The sequence below is a fragment of the Osmerus eperlanus genome, chromosome 14 (assembly GCF_963692335.1).
Source record: "Osmerus eperlanus chromosome 14, fOsmEpe2.1, whole genome shotgun sequence".
Classification (NCBI taxonomy): Eukaryota; Metazoa; Chordata; class Actinopteri; order Osmeriformes; family Osmeridae; genus Osmerus; species Osmerus eperlanus.
The window spans coordinates 6,493,661-6,516,654 of NC_085031.1; the positions used below are offsets into that span (position 1 = coordinate 6,493,661).

Below are 22,994 nucleotides of genomic sequence, written 5' to 3' on the forward strand. Positions count from 1 at the left end.
CACGTGCACAGACGAGTACGGCACCGTTGTGGGCGTGTCAGTGCATGCCTACTTACATGTGCCTGTGTCAAGTATGCGCATGCATGCGAGTGAGCGTGGATGCGTGCGCATGGATGTGATTTTTGATTACACGGAGCATTAAATTGTTTGTTCAAATCTGATGCCTCCCTGCTGTTGTCTTGAAGGGTATGTTTAACTGAGTGATGGATTGGAGCCACATTCGCATCGTTGCTTGAATGTGTGTGGTGTGTACTGTAGGTGTGTGTGTGTGTTCGGGGGGGGGGGGGGGGTGGTACGTGTGTGTGTGGGAGGGGTATTCCATTTGCTGGCTCATTTACTTCAGGTGTGTCCAGGTGGAGTGTGTTGGCAGGCAGACTAACCCCTCCCCCTGACTGTTACCAAGGGCACAGAAAGGTTGGTCTGCAGGAGAAATACCAAGGACATCAGACTGCGGCTCCTAGCGCACACACACACACACACACACACACATGGCACACACACACAGCACACACACAGCACACAAACATTACATACATACCATAGGCACAACACTTGTCTGGGGTGGGAAAAGGGGCTGGATGGGGGAGGTGGAGAGAAGAGACATAGGGGAGAGGGCAGAGGGGTAGACACATGGAGGTGGGGGGACAGGAGAGACAAAGAGGAGAGACGGGCAGGAAAGACAGACGCCAGCAGGGCTGAGGACCCGTGTGAACAGGAGGATCGCTCGTCAATCCCAACCGTGACCAGGTCTGTCGTTTCCCAGCGTGCCCAGCGGTCAAGTCCCGCTGCCTCGACGTGCTCTGGAATCTCTGAATGAAGACGGGCACACTGCCAACATTCCCTCGGAGGGATGACAGATGCTGTCACGGCAGCTGGAGTCAGTCAGATAGACCATACCAGACAGAACTGGAAACACACACACACAGACACAGTAGTGATCCAGATGTTGGGGTATCTGTCAAACATCCCAGTGCTCCTGGGAGGATGATTCTCTCCAGCGTCAGCCTCACCCTCTTCTTCCGCCTCCCCTAATGAAGCACACCGGAGATCGGGTCTGTCTGACGGTGGGTGATATCATGGTATGGATTTTTTAAATAATGGTGAGAGAACACTGACATCGATACTGTATTGTCCCTTCAGCAAGAGCCACGCTCCACAGAGAACACTGACATCGACCTGCAGCAGACTCTGGAATAAACACATATTTGTCTATGGATCTTCCTGGACTGACAGTAATGGCATTCATGAATGAGTAGAGGAGAGAAGGTGAGAGGAGAGAAAATTGGAGAAGAGAGGAGAGGAGAAGGGAGAGGAAGGTAGAGGAGAAGGGAGTGGAGGGGAGAGGAGGAGGGAGAGGAGAAGGGAGTGGAGGGGAGAGTGGAGGGAGAGGAGGAGGGAGAGGAGGAGGGAGTGGAGGGGAGAGGAGAGGGTTACAATGACAAAGCTGTCTTCACGAAGAGGAGAGATGGATTAGCTTGACCACTCAGCCTCCAGTCGAGGTTTCATCCATAACAGGAGTTTAATGAGAAACTGTACTCATCTATAACTCTGGGCTAGGATGGGAGTCAGGGAGGGAGGGAGAGGTAAGTGAAGTGAGGGGGGGGGGGTGATGGGGGGCTGTGGAAGGGGTGTCGATGATGTTAGGAATGAGTGCAGAGTGTTAAAGAGAACCAGTGTTAGTCAAAATGCTGCTGATGCCACTGGAGCTGCTCATAGCTAACATTTGGTTTTGTCCCTGACATACTGGATCCTCACTGGGTTACACACACACACAATCACACACACACACAAACATGCGTGTACACACACGCCCACACACAGGCATACATGCATGCATGTACACACACACACACACACACATGCTTGCATGTACACACTCACACAGACACCCAAGCACGTACACACAAACACATACACACAAGTGAATGCAAGCACACACACACACACACACACATACCTCATTAAGTTACTTTCCTTAAGGCGATGGAAATAACTGAATGTTTCAAAAAACAATTTTAATTTCAGATCAGAGCCTCAGCTCCATCTGTAAACATGTGTTCAGGTCACGAAGTAAAGATGGGTAATTGGTTGATTAATTAACAACAAGAGCTAACATAGCCCCGTCATCAATTATTCTATTAGATTCTGGCTGACAGAGCACAGGGAGTGAGACAGAAGCCTTTTCCCAGTCATGAAACAAACTGACAACAGTGGATCTGTAACACAAAAGTGAGCCCTGCCTGGGAGGAAAACAAACATTTGTTATTTACCTGATAAGGTTGTATTTACTTATAACAGTGCAGTCTGGTTGGGGAAAACATTCCACTCTCTTTAAGTCTTTCTGACTGAGCCAGGAGAGTGTTTGTGTGTGTGTGCATGTGTCTCTCTGATATAGGTAGGACTGTGTGCACATCTGTGTGTGTGTGTGTGTATCGGTGTGCATGAACCTCTCATCCCAGCATCAACATCTCACCGTGTCCACACACACAGTAGATTGCATCAACCCCGACCTACAACCCCTCCACCTCTTCCCCCCTCCTTCCAGTCTCCCCTCAAGCCTTCCCCCCTGTCTCTCTGGTCTTGTAGTGGACTTCTGGAAGGTTCCTTAGACGCTCCGCAGCCTGCAGAAAAGAGATGGGCACACACCCACACACAGGGAAGAGTGAGGGGGGAGAGTTGGACAACATTATAGCTGCAATATTCTAGAAGAGAGCTGGGTGGGGGCAGGGGAGGGGGACAGACAGACAGTGCTAAGGAGGAATAGGCAGGAGAGAGACAGAAGGATGGCAGGGGGGAGAAGGGGAGAGAGAGAGGGAGATGGCAGGGAGGACAGAGAGAGAGAGAGAGAGAGAGAGAGAGAGAGAGAGAGAGGGGGGGATGGCAGGGAGGACAGAGATAGAGAGAGAGAGAGATGGCAGGGAGGAGAGGGATATCTAGTCTCTTTATTTTCCCCTCCTGTCTTTAGCTGAGGAGCACTCAGGTCACCCTTCAAATCAGGCAGAGACAGAGAGAGGCTTGGGAGAGGGTGTGTGTGCATTGTAAGCATGTGTTAGGCTGGAGGATGTGTGTCTATATATATATATTGTTTATACATACAGTTAGGTCCATAAATATTTGGACATTGACACAATTTTCATCATTTTGGCTCTGTATACCACCACAATGGATTTGAAATGAAACAATCAAGATGTGCTTTAAGTGCAGACTTTCAGCTTTAATTTCAGGGTATTTACATCCAAATCAGGAATTACAACACATTTTATATGTGGCCCCCCCCTTTTTAAGGGACCAAAAATAATTGGACAAACTAACATAATCATAAATCTAATTGTCACTTTTAATACTTGGTTGCAAATCCTTTGCAGTCAATGACAGCCTGAAGTCTGGAACCCATAGACATCACCAGACGCTGGGTTTCGTCCCTGGTGATGCTCTGCCAGGCCTCTACTGCAACTGTCTTCAGTTCCTGCTTGTTCTTGGGGCATTTTCCCTTCAGTTTTGTCTTTAGCAAGTGAAATGCATGCTCAATTGGATTTAGGTCAGGTGATTGACTTGGCCATTGCAGAACATTCCACTTCTTTGCCTTAAAAAACTCTTTGGTTGCTTTCGCAGTATGCTTCGGGTCATTGTCCATCTGCACTGTGAAGCGCCGTCCTATGAGTTCTGAAGCATTTGGCTGAATCTGAGCAGATAATATTGCCCGAAACACTTCAGAATTCATCCTACTGCTTTTGTCAGCAGTCACATCATCGATAAATACAAGGGAACCAGTTCCATTGGCAGCCATACATGCCCACGCCATAACACCTAATACCTCCACCATGCTTCACTGATGAGGTGGTATGCTTTGGATCATGAGCAGTTCCTTCCCTTCTCCATACTCTTCTCTTCCCATCATTCTGGTACAAGTTGATCTTGGTCTCATCTGTCCATAGAATGTTGTTCCAGAACTGTACAGGCTCTTTTAGATGTTTTTTGGCAAACTCTAATCTGGTCTTCCTGTTTTTGAGACTCACCAATGGTTTACATCTTGTGGTGAACCCTCTGTATTTACTCTGGTGAAGTCTTCTCTTAATTGTTGACTTTGACACAGATACGCCTACCTCCTGGAGAGTGTTCTTGATATGGCCAACTGTTGTGAAGGGGTTTTTCTTCACCAGGGAAAGAATTCTTCTGTCATCCACCACAGTTGTTTTCCGTGGTCTTCCGGGTCTTTTGGTGTTGCTGAGCTCACCAGTGCGTTCTTTCTTTTTAAGAATGTACCAAACAGTTGATTTGGCCACACCTAATGTTTTTGCTATCTCTCTGATAGGTTTGTTTTGATTTTTCAGCCTAACGATGGCTTGCTTCACTGATGGTGACAGCTCTTTGGACTTCATATTGAGAGTTGACAGCAACAGATTCCAAACACAAATATCATACTTGAAATGAACTCTAGACCTTTTATCTGCTCCTTGTCAATGAAATAACGAACTCCCATGAGGGAATAACATACACCTGGCCATGGAACAGCTGAGCAGCCAATTGTCCAATTACTTTTGGTCCCTTAAAAAGGGGGGGGCCACATATAAAATGTGTTGTAATTCCTACACCGTTCACCTGATTTGGATGTAAATACCCTGAAATTAAAGCTGAAAGTCTGCACTTAAAGCACATCTTTATTGTTTCATTTCAAATCCATTGTGGTGGTATACAGAGCCAAAATGATGAAAATTGTGTCAATGTCCAAATATTTATGGACCTAACTGTATACTTAAATGTGTGGGTATAGTCTGTGTGTGCATGCGGTTGTATCCCTCACCTGTTCAGGTGTGAGGTCTCTCTGCTCCAGCGCCAGCATCTCATACCCCACCATGAACTTGCGTACGGAGGCAGAGCGGAGCAGGGGGGGGTAGTAGTGTGCATGGAGCTGCCAGTGGCACTGGTCCTCCTGGAGGTGGGGGCCAGTGGGGGCTCCTGGGGGGGGGGGGGGGCAGTCAGTGACAGGACAGGTTACGTTTCACAACGCCTCTCACAGAAGACGTAGATTCCTCTGGTGGCATCTAGGGGTATGGGGGGGTCTCTACGGTGCTTATTAAGATATGAAGTGACTGTGAGAAACAGCAGTTTGGCTTTTCTCCCAGACCTTATCCCCCCCCCCCCACACACACACACACACACACACACACACATGCCACCCAAACCTCTGCTGTCTGCATATCTGTATGCTGCCTCAGAGAACAATCTATGAGAGACAGAGAGTGAGAGATGCAGACAGTCAGAGATAGAGATAAAAAAAAATTGACACAGATGTACTGCAAATACTGCAGGGTCATCTATCTTTCATGGAAGAGCTAATTTAGTCGATCTCATCCCATAATAAGCGCGATGTGTTTCGTGCCGCCGGTGTATAACAACACTCCCTGCTAGTTCACCATCTCACGCCACAGGGACGCCCTCCCTCTGGAATATTAGCAAAACAAACTGAACCAGAAAGTAGCTGTTGACAAGAGTTGCACATTCCAAACACACTCGGATGGCACACCGGCGTGCATCCTAGGTCTCTCCGGCACCCGAAGGTGAACAGTGTGTGCACAGCCGCCTCCACCCGCATCGCCCGCCAGACTCACTGTTTCTGCTTCTGCTCCGTCTGTTTCGACAGCTAGACTTCCTGAGTCATGGATCGGTGGAGGATATCGATCAGGGAGCCGAGCGCGCTGACGGGGAGGGGGGTGAAAGTGATTGGAGATGTGCAGTGTGGAGCAGGCCGAGGAGGACCGCGGAGGGGCCATGGCTGTGACAGCACTGCAGAGCAGGGCCTACTGGGCGGAGGTGGACTAAAGCTTCCAGCTACCTCCAGTCAGGAACTCGCTAAAACGGCGCTACAACTCCGCGCCCGATTAATGTACAATTCATTAGGGCAAAGCAAATATGACAGGGCGGGAGAGGGAGGGGGGGGAGAAGGAGTGGGCAGACGGGGAGAGGGAGAGTTCATTTTCCTGTCGAGTTTCTCCTGCAGGGAAATTACCTGAGCAGACTGAGAAAAATACTAGTTACCTTCCTCTGACTGGTGTGCGTGTGTGTGTGTATATATCTAAGAGCACCAAATGAAAGGCTCTGCAACCAGTTATGGCTGTTTCCTCTCTCTCTATCACACACACACACATGCACACACCTCTCACGCACGCCTAAATTACATCCTCTACACTGCTATGGATCCGAGTGTGTCTGTGTGTGTGTGTGGTTCTGAAATTGAGTGCATGCCTGGCTGCATATTCAAACAAGCGTGACTAAAGGCCATCACCAGAACTTCCACATTGATAATTCATCTGGAGAGGCTGAAATAGGCAGTAAACCCACACAACAAGATGAATCAATCCGGAGAGGGGAGAGCCTGCGTTCAAAACATTTTCTCCTCTACTTTCCTCTCATCCATCGCCTCTTCAGCCTGTCATTACCATGTCCCTTCCTGTGTTAAGGAGGGCTGGCAGCCAATAAGCTCATTTGTTTACAGTAGTTATTATGGATCAGCTGATTGATGAGGGCCGGGACAGCCAATAAAAGGGTCCCACGGAGACAGGGGACAGGAGGGAAGAGAGGCGGGAGAGAGAGAGACGGAGGAGAGCAGGAAGCGAAGGAGGGGGAGAGCGGAGAGGAGATGGAGGCGAGGACCGAGAGAGAGGACCTCCAATTTCTGAGTGCGTCGAGAACAGTGCTGAGCTAGCTGACAGGTGATGTGTTGCACAGAACTTATATTCACACCTCCATTACACCCTGAAGGGGAGGGAGGGAGGATGGATAACGTTAAACGAAAGGCTAAAATGAAGGAAGAAATGTTCTCCCTTTTATCTCTTAACCCACCCTCTCTCTTTCTTCCTCCCCCTCTCTCTCTCTCTCTCTCTCTCTCTCTCTCTCTTTCTCTACCTGCCTCTCCTTCTCTCTCTTCCTCTCTCTCACTCTCCCTCTGAGTTATTGAGCTGTGAATGATGGAGGGATAAAGGACTGCTCCATTAATCACTGCTACTAATGGTGTGTGTGTGTGTGTGTGTATAAAGGGTAAAAGGGAAAGAGGGCTGTGAACATCCAGGGAAATGTGACCTGCAGTTGATATCTGCAAGCACAATAATGGAGGGAGAAGCCATTGGAATTTTATATTTATATATATAAATAAACGCACACACACATAATTATATATCAGACAACCTTGGTAACCTTAGTTCTTATGAGGTTAACACCAAACTCCTCTCCTCATTAACTGTGGATGGGGCATGGGGGGGGGGGGGGGGGGGGGGGCTGAAGTAGAGAGATCCTGTAGACTAGACTTCACACACATGCTGTGTGGGAGTAATAAAAGCCAGCCTTAAACTGCAGATATCCTGTCATTCCTTTCTCCTGTTCAAATGGGAGAGGGGGGTAGCTGTTTGGCGCAAAGTGGAGCGGGGGGGGGGGGGGGGGGGGGGGGGGTGGGGGGGGGGAGCGGGGCGTGGAGTTCAAACACACACCCTGTCAGAAACCATTACACACTGGAGATGGTGGGGGAGACTACACTGGGAGTTGGGGTGTGACTGTGTGTGTGTGTGTGGCACAGACCAGGCCTTTCAGCTTTACAGGCCCATTAGTGGGACATGATGAATGTATGGGGTCTGCTACAGAGATGTGTGAGAGAGCATGTCTGGACAAGTCCTGGTCAGACCTCTTACAGACACACACACTCTCTCCCTCTCTCCCTCTCTGTCTGCCTGACAAGCTTATTCATTCCAGGCTAGCCTCGGTCTCCTTGCAGGTAACTTTGTCTGATGGCTGATTTCCCTCCAGAGTTTGCCGAGCCGCTCTCAGACCAGAAGCACATGGGCCGTAGAAGAAGATGACTTCCTGTCTGCCTCTGAGACCGTTGGCCAAACTGCACTGGCAGACACACACACACACACACACACATCTCTTTCTGGCCGTGCCCTCTCCTCTCCTCTTCCCCTCTCCTGTCTTGTTTCGTCGTTTCATCTCCTCTCTCTCGGAGTCCTCGGACCCCGACACAGCTAACAGGGCCTAAGCTAGAGCTCCTACTGAACTTGTCAGACAGCCCAGCACCTGTTCACCAGCCCCAGCCAAGCACACGTCAATGACCTCCCTCCCTATCTACATGCCACCATGTCCTCTTCCTCCTTCCTTCTATCTCTCTCTCTCTCTTTCTTTTATTCATGACATCCTTCCCCAATCTGTCTTCTTCTGAGGTCCTCTTTTATTCATGACTGCTGTCCATCATTACCCTCCTCTCTCCATCTTGGTGAGGCCTCTCCTAACAAGGACCTCTGGTTGGTCTGCAGATGAGTGCAGGCGATAGACAGCCCTGTGTGGTTGTGTGAACCAGAGCCAGTCTGATGATGAGGTAAGGTACAATGGTCTAGAGATCTTTAGTACCCAGGTAATATAGTACAGTTGGTTTCCGCCCCACCCTAGAACACTTTCTGTTGAATCAATTTGTCCCTCCCTCTCTCCCTCCCTCTTGCTCGTCTGCTCCCCCCACGCACCCCCCCCCCCCCCCCACGTCTTACCGTGCCAGCCCATGGAATACGGGAAGGAGATCTCAAAGAGGTTGTCATATTTGGTCAGAAGTCTTTTCATAATGTCAGCCAAGCCTGTGGAGAAGAACAGAACAGTGGCTCGTGACACACTCCTGTCATTCCCCACACACACTCCTGTTACCCCACACACACTACTGTTACCCCCCCCCCCACACACACACACACACACACACACAAACTGTCTATCAATGGAGACTTGCCCTTCTTCTTGCGGTTAAGGCCAAAGAAAACAACAGTTCAATAAATACCCCTTACAAACACACATATATATATATATATATACACATACACACTCATGTACATGTACACGCACACACATGCACACACAAGCACCCTAATTAACATTTGTAGCAAACTGATCACACAGACGTTGTATAATCTGCATTTTCTATCAACTGCAAGATGGCAGCATCATTTCCCTAAACGGGCCTTCTGCCTGTGTTTGGAGTGAATTAAGTTTGTCCTTCAAGGATGGAGCTGTAATCCAAACACTCCAAGTCCATTTCCTGACACAAACAACAGCTGCCTCATTTAAACACTATTAAAATACAACCTGTCAGGAAAGGGAATCAGACGGACATGCAGACACACAGGCAGGCAGGTGGACCTGCAGACAGACAGACATGCAGACAGACAGACAGGCAGGTGGACGTGCAGACAGACAGACGTGCAGACAGACAGGCAGGCAGGCAGGTGGACGTGCAGACAGACAGGCAGGCAGACAGGCAGGTGGACGTGCAGACAGACAGGCAGGCAGACAGGCAGGTGGAGGTTCAGACAGACAGGCAGGCAGACAGGCAGGTGGACGTGCAGACATACAGACAGACAGGCAGGCAGGCACAGTATTTTGGGTCTGTTTGGTGCCTGGAGTGGCTCTTAATTACTTTGCTCTGAAGCAGGTTATCTGTCTGACAAGCTGACCAACACATACACAGACACACACCCAGACACACACGCACCCTCGGCCTTGACAGAGTAGCTCCGTAATGTGACATTTATTTACATAGAGGATTAAGTCTGTCAGGCAGGGCCGGCCTGGGGCACTCATAGCTGTCAGAGAGAGATGGAGGAGGAAAGAACAAGTTGGGAGAGGAGAGGAGGAGGGGTGGGGGACGTGACCCTTACTCTCTCTCTCCTGGACTGTCAGGTCCGTCAAGCGCAGGACATGTCTCCGCGGCAACAGCAGTGTCTGGAATGGCCAGGTGGCCCAGTATGGAACCACTACCAACCAATCAGGACTCTCCACAACCACTCGCTCCTGCAGAGAGAGAAGAGCGAGTGTCTTTATTTAACCAATCAGAGATTATTGAACGCTTTTTAACCACTTGTCAGTGTGCAAAGGCAGGATGAGAGTGTGTGTGTGTGTTTACGTGTGTGTATGTCTGTGTTGTGTGTGTCTGTGCATACGTACAGTCTGTTACTGTGTGAACAGACTGAGTTGCCACAGATTGAGTGGTTATGGAATATATGTGTCTGTGGTGCGTATAAGTGTATTGTCTATGTGTGCTTGCATAACGTGTGCGTGTGTGCGTGCGTGTGCATGTGTGTGTCAGCAGTGTGCAGCAGAGACAGACAGCCGTTTGGGCGTTAATAATGATGGATGAGGAGTATGGTGGAGATGGTGGAGCAATTCGGAGCTGACAGATATCAGTCACACTAAGTACAACTGGATAGGGGGATGAGGGCATGTGTGTGTAGGTGTGTGTGTGTTTCCTGTTTGAGTCATTAGACTGCCGCCTGCCCCCCAATCCCTGCCCTCCACTTCTGTTTATCTCACAAAACTTGAACAGTGACATCATCCTCATCTTCATTATCATTATAATCTCGCAGTCCTGCTACAGCAGCTCCGTTCCCTTGCCATGGATGAGGATGTTAGATGTCGCCGTGGCAACAACTTTGGGATGAGTCTTTTTCAGACTCATCCCAAACTTTCAGCCTAGAATTAATCAGCACTTCTTCCTCTTCACCTCCACTCATCTCATTTTCTTTGTGTGTGTGTGTGTGTGTGTGTGTGTGTGTGTGTGTGAGAGAATGCATGTCTGTGAACACACACATCTCCCAACACACACTAACACCGGTGTTATGCAAATGAGCTGTGCAGGGCAGATCAGGATTGGACACAGCGCTTAATTTGCATGAAATGGAACAATGCTGATTTGATTTCCTTTCTGGCAATAACAAGGTGATCTGAGCTCGCTGCTACAGCTCCAGCTACCTGGCTGATTGGTTAATAACCCTCCATTAGGAATACATTAGTTTAGAAGGCACTTACGCAGACAGCCAGTCACAGGGAGGTCTTGGCTTAGTAGAAGTGTGTGTCTGTGTACGTGTTTTTGAGTGTGTGTGCGTGCCTGTGTGAGGGATTGTGTGTCAGTGGCACACATTAGAACTCTGCTGGGGCTCATATCAACAAAGACAGCGGCCGGGACCGATCCCAGCAGGACCAATCAGAATGCGCTCGGTTCTCCCTAATAGCTGTGGTCGCTAGGCGACAGCTCACCACATCCTCACCCTGGTCCAGCCTCTGATCTCTGACATGGCTTACTTCCTTCTCCGACACGCTAATGATCTGCCAATCAATCAACATCCCATCGCCGTGGAAACATCTGAGGGGATTGTTAGTATAATTGTCAGCTAGCCACACCCCCAGGCTGGTGGAAAACGTCTTGGTCTCGGTCGAGTGTTGGTGACGGTTGAATTTTATTTGTTTGGGTTCTCAACAAATGCTGTGATCGATGCATCTTCTTTTCATGCACACACACGGACACAAACAAAAATAGATGATGACATCACCCCCCCCCCCCCCCCCCCCACACACACACACACACACACACTCCTCGTCTTTTATTCTCTGTGACAGATCAGTATCCGTCCCACACTGGGGGGACACAAACACACTCAGCATGACCACAAGTCCTGCACACACACACACACACACACACACGAACACAAGCCTAAGTGCACAGACACACACACTAAATCACTCACACACAAACACTCACTCTAATTATCTGCTTCATGTTCTATCTGCTTCATCTGCTTTATTCAGTGTGTGTGTGTGTGTGTGTGTGTGTGTGTGTGTGTGTGTGTGTGTGTGTGTGTGCGTGTGCCATACGGCCAGTTGCCACCTGCTGAGGTGTGAAAGAGCTGCCATGGGGACAGCAGCAGGCTAAGGGGAGTCTGGGACAGCAGCCAATCACATTGAGAGTTACTATACTGACCAAGCAACTGCCAATCAAAAGCCTCATGGACTCTGTCCTCTAAGTACTAGATCTAAGTGTGTGTGTGTGTGTGTGATTTGTACCTGTTTCTCGGCCTCCAGTGTGGCGTACTGTAGCAGTAGCGGTTCTCCATGTTGCTGTAGAAACTCTCTCTGACAGCTGTCGGCCAGTGCAGGCTTGTTAGGGAGGAAGTTACTGGCCCACACCTATGACATCACAAAAAGAGGAACACAAACACATCAGAGTAAGGACGGGAGACAGGATATGACGAGAGAATTTAAAGACTGATGAATAGATTGATGGTGAATGGATGGATGGATGGTGAACGGATGGATCTCTCACAGCCTGATTGAACCTATTTTATTATGGCTTGTATCACTTCTTCTCTCCCTGCATTTTTGTACTTGCCTGGCCATCCCTCCATCTCTCGAGGTTGACTGAAAACCAACTTTAGAAAGTAAAATTATTTTCTGTGCCTGTAGCACTGAATCAGGGGGAGAGAAGGAACAGGGGACAAAAGTTGGAGAGGAGTAGAGAGGTATCTCTGGCCAAGAGCAAGCTAGCCAGACTTTACAAGAGAACTTTAAAGAGAAAGAGAGATGGAAAGAAAAGAGAAAGAACCCTCCTTCCCTCCCCAAGGGAACCCGGCAACCATTACCAAACCAGCTGACAGCATAACAACCTCACTGTACTAACAACAACAAAAATAACACAAAATCATGAGCTGGTCTGATGCAATGACAGTCAGCGTTTTTATCTCGATCCCCTCCATTTCTGGGACACCACACTTCCTGTTGCTGAAGCGTCCTGCTTTTCTGATTCTCCTTTCTTCTAGCTTGCCCCCGGCCCCCGAAGTCCTTTTCCCCAGCTGTGTACTACATGACAAAAACCTACAGGCTCCTGCCATGTTTTCATCAGAGGAATCATATTTTACAAGAATCTCTTCATGCCATATAAACTCTCCTTAAAAGGCTCACTAATCCACTGCTCCCCCCCCCCCCCTACTCTTCTCTCCTAACAATTCAACGTGTTTAATGCAATAAAACGGCTGCAGATGAGGCAAGGAGAGGAACAGAGGGAGAGAGGAGGGAGAGAGAGGAGGAGAGAGGGTAGAACGAGGGAAAGGGGTGAAGAGACAAGACGGTTCAGCTCCCACCAGTCAGTCTGGATGAGAGCCAGCAGAAATGGGCAAAACAGAGTTGGACCAAAAAAAGAATGAACAAAAAAAGGCAGAGAGCAGCATATCACTTTACATGTAAAACCCAGTCCAGTAAAGCAGCCATGTTGCTCCATTTTAGAAAACTTCCACGAAGCCTGTCTCCTCATACGGTTTTATGCACTATAAAAATCAAATAACACTTGGGCAAATCAAGGTCCTGTTTTACAAGCTGGGAAGTAAAATCTGTCCTGTTCCTCCCAGAAGCCCCTGGGGGAGAGCAGAGAAGTGTTGGTGTGTGCTGATCCTGTCTACAGAAACCTTGCTAGGCCAGACCGGAGGTTTGAGAGCAGACAGACCGCATTTCCCAGAGTCCATCTGCCAGATCACCTCAGTAAGTCATGTCTACACACACCTGAAGCCTGACCCTGGAACATTAACACACACACATCAACAAACACACCCACTTTGTACCTCCATGGACTTGTCTCCTTGCTGCATGCGCAAGTAATAAACTTTCTTGACTCCATCGACTCTGTGCACTACTTGAGAAAAGATTTTCCTGACACATTAACAAACACCCACACAAAGTCCACAAACATACACATGCGCTCTCAACAAAAACATTCACACACACACCTGCACTGTAACCAATGGCATTCCAGCATCATGACTCACAGCTCATCCTACAGTGTTGTGGGTATGGTGAGCTCAGCCAAGCTGACCCTGGTACCCTTCACTCTGCTTCCTACCAGTACAGGCAGTGTGATTGGGGTGGTTGGGTGACCAGCTAGCTTAGCTCCAATTTCGGAACTAAAAGCTCTGTAAACAAAGGACGCACCGACCCAACAGGCAACGTGTTAGCATGGAGAAGACACGTGATCTGCCAATAGCTGTGTGAGAGCCCCTCATGTAAAGGCAAATATAGGAGGTCTCCTGAGGTCTTCCACGGGGGGGGGCTGCATTAACCACCCCACGACGGGCCATAGGAGACTCCTAATGTCATAGAACATCCATTAGCCTTTTCGCTCCGAGCATGTCTGGGTATGGGCAAGGCCTGAGTGTGTATGTGGTCATAGGCTACGTTTGTGTGTGTGTGTGTGTGAATGTATATGTGTGTGTGTGTGAGTGTGCTGGTGTGTGATTATGGCGAGACCAATAAAGAACCCTGTGAGGACTGACTCACCTTTGAGGAGGATATTAATTATGCATAACAACAGAAAGATGTGCTTATGCATTAAACATTTAGTCCCAGTTCATCAGATTTCAAACATGGACTGAATGTCCCTCCATTTGGCTGCAAATTCAATTAATTACCTCCCACAGCACGGTCCAGGCACAGCACTTGGAGTCTGCACTTAATGGATGTGGACCGGCCTGGTGGTAAGGTGAGCCTGGGTGAGCTGAGGAGAGGAGAAGCCGGGCAAGGCAAGAAGGAAGAAGAAGACAGGAGAGAAGAGGAGGAGAGGTAGCAGGCTCCCAAACAGGAGATCTCCATTCTCCAAAGCTTCAGTTGCACTTGAACTATCTCACTGGTGCACTGAGTGCTTTTTATGATGATTGAATTGATGTGACGACTTCAGGCCAGCAACCTCAAGTGTATCTGAAGCATATGCAGTCTGAAAGGCCGAGGCCAAGGAACAGCCAGTAAAGTACTGACCAAAGTCTATGTGTGGCCGTAAGGATCCCAATCTAGTGCTCGTGTATTCCATCTTGTCCAGGATTCCATCTAGTCCTCATGTATTCCATCTTCTCTAGGATTCCATCTACTCAGTATTCCATCTACTTCTCAGCATTCCATCTAGTCCTCAGTATTCCATCTACTCAGTATTCCATCTACTTCTCAGCATTCCATCTAGTCCTCAGTATTCCATCTACTTCTCAGTATTCCATCTACTTCTCAGTATTCCATCTAGTCCTCAGTATTCCATCTACTCTTTAGTATTCTGCTTGGCTTTCACTATTCCATCTACTCCTCAGTATTGCATCCAGCCCTTAGTACTCTGCCTGGCCCTCACAGTATCCCGTATGTTGATTTAACTGTCAGGAGTGATAGAGCAGAGCAGAGGAGAAGGAGAGGAGGGAGAGTAGGAGGGGAACGGAGGGGAGACTAATCTCATTCCCTAACAGCACCCCCCCGTCCCTGCCTGGGGGGCTCGTCACTTTGTAAACACTCCCTTGTCCCCTGAAACTACCACCAACCATATGTGTGTAAGTGTGTAAGTGTGTGTGTGTACCTCGTGTATGAGCAGCCTTTGGAATAGTGACAACTACTACACTTCTCCCTCTAAAATATCTGCCGCTGTCCTCTCTCTACACACACACACACACACACACACACAGCTGGTGTGAGTGGAAGGTGTGTGTGACCGACAGGCCTCTGAGGCAGAGTAAACGTGCGAGGTGAGCCGTCTGTCCTGTACTCGCTGCCTGTTCTCGGTCAGGTGGGCCCCACCGGGCCTGACTCCCTGCTCTCCTCCTCAGGCTGTCTCTATCACCGCGGATAATGTCATTCATATACCAGGAGATAAAGCGCCCCCTAACTTGCGGTCCCAGTCTGACAGAGCAGCTGTAATCTAGCAGCTCTGAGGACCACAGCCTGGTGTGGAGCCGGCCTCCTCGGGGGCTCCCGTCTGCTGACAGACACGTGGCAGCCCGGCTACTGCCTGCTCCTCCGCAGCTTCCACACTCTTCCCCCCTCCCTCCTCCTCCTTCTCGATCCTCCGTCCTCCTCATGCTCGTCCTCCTCCTCCGTCTTTATTCTGTCCTCCTCGTCCTCTCCTCCTCCGTCTTCCTTCCTTCCCCCTCCTTCCTTCCTTCCTTCCTTCCTTTCATACTGCTGCAGCTGGGTCTCATGAGTCAGTCCATTAGGGTATCCGTGCGCACATGGGCGTCCCTGTGATGTTCCGGGCCTGGTATGTGTGTGTACGCTCCTGGACCCTCGCTGCCTGTCCGTCCTCCCTCATTCCTCCTGTCTCATAAAAGAGAAGGGATAGAGAGATAGATAGATAGAGGCCCCCCCCTTCCCCTTTCAAATAAAAGAGTCAGAGAATGTGTTTTCTCCCGTTTTCTCACAGTCGGGGAGAGCAGGGGGAAATGACCTGACGCATTTCGATTGGATATCGTATATATGTATTTTTTATCCTCTCGTTTTCATCTCGGAATACATTTCGGGAGATAAAAGTTGAAACCCTACTTGAGCAAAAAGAGATACACGATAGACCTTGAGAAGATCCTTCCCCCGTGGCTCCTGACAAATGAGAACAAGGTCCAGCAGAGATGCAGGGAGAGAGAGACAGAGAGAAACAGACAGACAGACAGACAGACAGAGAGCAGTCGAGAAAGAGAGGGATGGAAAGAGAGGGAAAAGATAGGCAGACAGGCAGACAGGCAGCGGGCAGACAGGCAGACAGGCAGACAGGCAGAGAGCAATAGAGAAACAGACAAGGCGAGCGCGACAGAGAGAATCTTTCAGGATATCACTTGTTCTCTATGTCCTGTCCCTTCAGGCACATAACCCAATTCCTTCATCCATTCTTTACAGCCATCTTTCAATTCTGTTTCAACTCTTTTGTGAGCACTCTCACTCAGTTATGCTGTAAAACCTCATCATCATCTCCAGGCTGTATGTTAGCTACTCCCCCTGACTCCCCTCAACCCTGCTCAGGAGGGACACTCAGTCCTGTAAGAGTTTGCCATTTTGGCCCTCATTCTCTGTTTATTAGCTACTCTCAAAAGGTACACTCCACTACACACACACACACACACACACACACACACCGCACAAGGATTCAGTAGCCTAGCCTAGGAACTGAGTTCACACTGAGGCTGTCATCTATCACTGACTTGGCTCCCACAGACATACTGATACTGTGCAATACTGATTCAGTCTGTACCTGACGCCGTCTAATATCGATCCTTTTTAATACTGCTCCTGTCTAATGCTGCAGTACTGATACGATATCATACTGCAGTGCTGAAACTCTTTAATACTGTAGTACTGATACTGTCTAATATTAGAGTACTGATACTGTCATAGCACATAGTATTACTACATACAGTGTTACTTGTGTCCTCTGTGGTGCCCTGTTCTAACCAGACGTAGGGCTGCTGTGACCTGGCTGAGAAACTCTAGGGACTGGGGAAGATCATGTGGTCTTGTACTTATTATCCAAACATGCTCCGAGACACCGTTGCCAGGGAAACAATGTCGGAGAGGGCCCTTAAGGACCGTTTCCATTTTGGGAGGTGGAATATTAATCAGAGCAGGACTGCAGCAAGATGAAGAGAGGGCACCACAGAGTCTCTCGACAAATCGGGAGAGGTCTTTTTAGACCAGGAGACAGGGCAGCACAGTCTCTATAGACCAGGAGACAGGGCAGCACAGTCTCTATAGACCAGGAGACAGGGCAGCACAGTCTCTATAGACCAGGAGACAGGGCAGCACAGTCTCTATAGACCAGGACACAGGGCAGCACAGTCTCTGTAGACCAGGAGACAGGGCAGCACAGTCTCTATAGACCAGGAGACAGGGCAGCACAGTCTCTATAGACCAGGAGACAGGGCAGCACAGTCCAGTCAAGAGTCAGGGGAGGATAGATGATAGGAAAGGAGGATGAGAAGAGGGTAGACTAAAACGTCTGCTGCTAATATTTGCTCCGTTAGATCACCCAACTCCTCTCTTTGAAACTCCCCCGCCAGCCTGCGGGGGGTATTGATAAGCAGCTCTTCTCCGAATCAATCCACCAGTGGAGACTGGGTGCTGGGTCCCTCAGCAGGCACATCTAACTTCATAAATCCTATATGTGATTCAAACCCAAGGTCAACCCAGGCCAACCCGAACCTCTATCATTAGACCAAGAGGACACATCAAATCATTCAGAACTTTCAATACAGACATAGATGTCTTATCATGAGAGTATGGAACCAAAGCGGTGGAGATGAAGATGGAGGGATAGATAGGGAGGCTTGGGTGAAGTCACCTACTGCCCCCTGCTGGTAGCTTCACATTCCAAAGCACCACATCACTGAGAATCAGTAAACTTTTAAATATGGTGGAATACAGGCAGCTAGAGCGACAAGAAAGTCAGATCCAACTCTTCCTACCCTTATCTTCTCTGAGAATGTCAGAGAGAGAGAGAGAGAGGTGGTGAAGAGAAGAAAGGAGAGAGAAGAAGAAAGGAGGGCATCCCTCTTTACTCTTTAATTGGCGTCTGCAGACTTGGTCAAACACAAAAGTATGAAAGTTATGACCTTTTAAAATATCTCTACCAGACCATCAGTGATGACACAGAGAGGGGAGGACTACAGGGAGGGAGGGAGGGAGGGAGGGAGGGAGGGAGGGACTGCAGAGACAGCCAGGGAAGAAGGAAGGATAAATGGAGTGAAGATTCTCCTGAGCAGGGCGACACCTCATAGAGCAGAGCTGTTACTGATTGGCAGGATGGGGCTAAGTGGAACAGAGCCAGTGACCTGTGTGTGTGTGTGTGTGTGTGTGTGTGTGTGTGTGTGTGTGTGTGTGTGTGTGTGTGTGTGTGTGTGTGTGTGTGTGTGTGTGTGTGTGTGTGTGTGTGTGTGTATTTTACCTGACAGTGGGGGTGGGGGTTGGAACAACCCATCATGGCACCTTTATTCTCAAATATCTAAAACACATTAAGAGTCAAACACTTGTATTACTGTTGTGCAGCTGGAAGTCGTCATGATTGACAAGAAAAACGTAACGTCCAATCCCATACCTGAACCCAGGGGTAGGTGGAGCCCAGATCTTTGACCAGTTCCGCCCACTTGTCAATCACCTTAACAATCTCCGACTGCTGCATGAGTGGCAGAGTGACATCAGACCAGGGATGGAAACACATCACCTTGCTGTGTAAACACACACACACACACTCACTGTGAAATAGGCTGGCTGATTGGCTGTCTAAACATGGATCCTGGCAAACCAGTTTGCAGCGTTACACATCCTTTTCTTGTAAAGTGTCCCAGTTATACAATAAGACTATACAATAACCCTTCTTTATACAAACACCACAGATGACGTATTAAGGGAACAGCGACGATAACTTGAAATTGTAAACAAACATAACAACAAAAGGATGCAACAGGGAGGATGCTTGAATGCTGAATATTTTGTTGAACTGTGATCAAGTCCAAAACACCACACCCTCAAGTATAGCCCTGTCAAATGTTTGGAACACCCTCATGGACTGGTGCATGTGTGTGTCAACATAGAGGAAGTGTCTGTGCGGCAAAGGTTCTGACAGAAAATATTGATGTCCTTGCTCACAGTATCATCTGGTGGCTATATTGTGGAACTACAACACCTCCGCTCTGGATAAGAGTGTCTGCTAAAAATGACTAAATGTAAATGATAACGTAAGGGTGTAACAGTGCAGTAGATCCTTCTCATTATTCTCACCAGACTCCTCTAGCTGCCCTGGACTGGAACAGAGGATGCTTGACCGGACCTGAGAGCGAGAGAGAGCAAGGAGAGAGAGAGAGAGAGAGAGAGAGAGAGAGAGAGAGAGAGAGAGAGAGAGAGAGAGAGAGAGAGAGAGAGGGGGGGGGGGAAAAGAGAGAAAAAGTCAGAGGGAGAGATGGGGAGAATTCTAATTGCAATAGCCTTATTGCACACTTAAATATTGCTAAAGTAGCTGTCCGTCTCTGTGTCTGTCGTCGTCCTCACCCCAACCCCCCCCCCCCCCCACCACCACCACCACCACCACTTCTCGCCCTCTCGGTAGATCGCTCTTTCCACTGGGGGACGAGGGATCCATCCAGAGGAACTGGGGTGGTCCTGGAGATGCCAGTGGTTTACTTCATGTGTCTTTGGTGTTGGCTTTTGTTTGTTATTGATGTATTGTTGTGCTCTCTGGGTCATGTTAATGTGTTATGGACCACAGAGTCATATCCAACCAACTCAAAAGAGCTTATAAAGGTGTGTCAAAACTTTTCAATCCTCTCACCTGGGTCAGGTGCATCAGGCTGCAGGGCAGGGAAGTCATTTTCAAACTCAAAGGTGCTGTCATAGTCTGGGTTCACCTGTAAAGACAGACACAACAGCCATGCGGTCATTTCAGAGATGACTAACAGCCATGACAAACTATGGCCACCAAGCTTTTGAACAACAGTAAATAACAGTGATTGCCATGAAGGAGACCTTGTTTTCTCACTTCTCACCTGGCCACTGGCACGAATACTGCGGGGGCAGAGGGGGTTGCTGGGGTCATGGCGGGGCACGTTCTCCTGGGGGGGCTTCTCCACCTGCCCCTGCCAGGGACGCTTCATACGGTGAGCGGAAACAAGGACCCAGCTGCCCTTCAGAGGGTTGTACCTTAGGTGCTGGTGTTCTGATGACACACACACACACATATATATATGCATACAGATACACATCACTCTCACATAACTACTGCATTAACTGCTGACCTGTTTACCGTTTACTTGATTTACTTGCGCGGCGTTTGTAAAAATACAATTTTATACATACACAAAACTTTAAATGACACAACTGGTAACTTGCATCATGAATGATCTACAAATATGCAGCCATGCCATAGAAGAGAGGCGTGCTTATCCATTTGCTTTAAGGATCCGCACAGACAAACAGGAACTAAATCACGCGGAACTCCTTGTGCAGAAATATGTAAAAATGTGTGGTTTTAAGTGTTCTTATGTCCTTTTCACTGTAGGCTACTGTGGTTTTCGGTCATGCTAACCAACGAGTGAATACCGATAGCCTACTGCATAACTACTCATAATTGTATGTACTGTACCTTTGGGGTCGAAGGTGTCGCCTTCGCTGTTCATAGTGACGAACTTTCAGGCTATATGGATTGGCAGGCGCGTGATCGTTCCGTTCGATGGATCTGAGTTCCAGACTTCCAGAGTTGGAAGTCTACCTAGTTTGGCGTATTTAGTGTACGCAATAGTGTTTGAGATATAAAACACAGTGCTAAAAGCTGCTGGCGATATTTATAGCTCACATATATATTCTCATTTTATTAATTAGATTAGTCAGCAATGCGTGTGAAAAAGAGCCTACTAAAACCAGAATAAATACGGTACGTCCCACATACATCCCAATCCACACGGTAGAAATATCAAGCGTACCCGATGTTTCGATAAGGCTCGCCTAGTTTTGCGCGATTCCGATTGGATATGCGTGGATTAACGCTCACTCTGATTGGCTACATCCCTCTTGTACATGCTCCGTCGGACCAGGAAGGAATTGAGGTTATATGTATCACGCCTACTCCGTTTAGAGCGCGTGTTTACCTGTCGTCTCTCCTTGTCTTAATGTTAGCTTGTCAGTCCGTGGGGGCTGATCAAGATAACTACAAACAATGTCTTTGATCAATGTAATTTTGAAACTCATAGTGCTTACGGGAGTGTCGGTTTTGATAGTGTTATTCCTGCGGCACTGGATGGACACAAAACAGTACGTTTTCACTCAAGAAGATGTTGCCAAATTGGCCAAACAGTATGCAGGTAAGTAAAAAAAGGGTATGTTTTCACGTTGATGTAGGCCTAAGCCCCAGTTGTGACAAGTCATAGCTATTCCTGTAAAACTGAAACAGACACTGGATAGCAAATCCTTATCATACTATCTAGCTAGCCATATACCGTAGTAAGCTAATTGAATGATAAGAAAGCATGTCTCCCCGCCTCCATCGGTTTCTCTGTTCCCCCTCCTCCAGGTCAGGACCACGACCAGGCTTTCTCCAAGGTGGTTGTCGAGCTGAGGAGGAAGTACCCGGGTCACATCCTGCCAGACGAGGACCTCCAGTGGGTGTTTGTGAACGCTGGGGGATGGATGGGCTCCATGTGTCTGCTGCACGCCTCCCTGACGGAGTACGTGCTGCTGTTTGGCACGGCGGTAGACACAGGAGGACACTCAGGTAGAGACAGTAAACACGAAATACTTTGGTACCGTCCCTGCCCGCCCATCATTCTCTTGGCCCCAGCCAAGAACCACATAACCAGATCAACCTGTTTGTGTGTGTGCCCTCTCCCTCCCCAGGGCGCTACTGGGCAGAGATCTCAGACACCATCATCTCCGGAACGTTCCGCCAGTGGAAGGAGGGATCTACCAAGAGTGAGATCTACTACCCTGGTAGGATCCACTGACCAGCTAGGAGACACTGCTCCCCTCCAGTCACACAAGACCTCCCCAACACTGTTGAAATGTGTGAATAGTTTTCTTCAGATAACAACACTGTCTTATTTACCGAGTGCGTCTCTCTCTCTCCAGGTGACACGATCGTCCACAGCATTGGCGAGGCCACGTCGGTGCAGTGGAGCGCGGGCACCTGGATGGTGGAGTATGGCCGTGGCTTCATCCCCTCCACGCTGGGCTTTGCCCTGGCTGACACCCTCTTCAGCACCCAGGACTTTCTCACGCTTTTCTACACGGTGCGGGTGTACGCCAAGGGCCTCCTGCTGGAGGCTAGCACCCTGCTCACTGAGACTGGGGTTCTCTGAGGGCGGGGAGGTTGGAGGGGGACAGGGGGGACCACCTCTGGGACATGTTCCATGAGCCAGATCCATGCAGAGGATGTGTTGTGTTTTAATACTCTGTCACCCTCAGAACTGTGGAGGGATAAGTGAATGAGGTGGGAATCACCTGTCTGGAAGAAAATATGCTGAAATGTGTTATATGCAGTCAACCAACCTGCCCTCATATCTGCTCCAGTCCATTGTTTAGTGAAAGGCCTGGATGTTGTTAGTTTTGGACACTTTAGGAGTGTCTGATAGGGTCCTGTTATCGTTTGTTTGTCCTGTCCATGTTGACGAACCATAGTCCCATGTCAAACGAAGGTGGTAAACACTAATTCACTTTATACTTGATTGTAAATTGATACTGAACTGAATAAAAAGACCGTACCAATAAATGTTTTGAGGTATGAAATGTGGCCGTTGTGTTATTTTAGGCGTCACTAATTATTAATAATGTGTGTATTAAAGAATAAAGTATTTTTGTTTGTTTATGAAAGTGTACCTATTTAATTTATATAAAATGTGCACAAGCTAAATGTAATTATTATGGTCTATAACCAT

The 22,994-nt window shown here is 48.6% G+C and overlaps 2 protein-coding genes across 2 annotated transcripts; one reads left to right on the forward strand and one right to left on the reverse strand.

The window, feature by feature from the left end:
• Positions 1 to 1,991: 1,991 nt before the first annotated feature.
• galt (galactose-1-phosphate uridylyltransferase) lies at positions 1,992 to 21,071 on the reverse strand. Its single transcript, XM_062477776.1, has 11 exons — positions 20,711 to 21,071; positions 20,115 to 20,284; positions 19,901 to 19,976; positions 19,354 to 19,402; positions 18,671 to 18,800; positions 18,521 to 18,577; positions 11,863 to 11,985; positions 9,684 to 9,816; positions 8,529 to 8,612; positions 4,802 to 4,956; positions 1,992 to 2,621 (listed from the first exon to the last, which is right to left on the reverse strand). Exons 1-11 carry the CDS (start codon positions 20,742 to 20,744, stop codon positions 2,553 to 2,555), a joined length of 1,080 nt encoding a protein of 359 aa, XP_062333760.1. The 5' UTR covers positions 20,745 to 21,071; the 3' UTR covers positions 1,992 to 2,552.
• Positions 21,029 to 22,922, forward strand: sigmar1 (sigma non-opioid intracellular receptor 1). The gene is made up of 4 exons (XM_062477778.1): positions 21,029 to 21,425; positions 21,635 to 21,835; positions 21,958 to 22,050; positions 22,189 to 22,922. The coding sequence occupies exons 1-4, from the start codon at positions 21,281 to 21,283 to the stop codon at positions 22,416 to 22,418; spliced, it is 669 nt and encodes a 222-aa protein (XP_062333762.1). The 5' UTR covers positions 21,029 to 21,280; the 3' UTR covers positions 22,419 to 22,922.
• Positions 22,923 to 22,994: the final 72 nt, after the last annotated feature.

Excerpts from the sequence above, each read along its gene's own strand:
- galt (XM_062477776.1), bottom strand. The coding sequence starts at position 20,744 with ATGAACAGCGAAGGCGACACCTTCGACCCCAAAG. Across the intron at positions 20,285-20,710 it reads CGACACCTTCGACCCCAAAG|AACACCAGCACCTAAGGTAC; the intron begins GTACAGTACATA and ends GTGTGTCATCAG. Across the intron at positions 19,977-20,114 it reads GTATTCGTGCCAGTGGCCAG|GTGAACCCAGACTATGACAG; the intron begins GTGAGAAGTGAG and ends CTGTCTTTACAG.
- sigmar1 (XM_062477778.1), top strand. The coding sequence starts at position 21,281 with ATGTCTTTGATCAATGTAATTTTGAAACTCATAGTGCTTACGGGAGTG. Across the intron at positions 21,836-21,957 it reads AGACACAGGAGGACACTCAG|GGCGCTACTGGGCAGAGATC; the intron begins GTAGAGACAGTA and ends CTCCCTCCCCAG. Across the intron at positions 22,051-22,188 it reads GAGTGAGATCTACTACCCTG|GTGACACGATCGTCCACAGC; the intron begins GTAGGATCCACT and ends CTCTCTCTCCAG.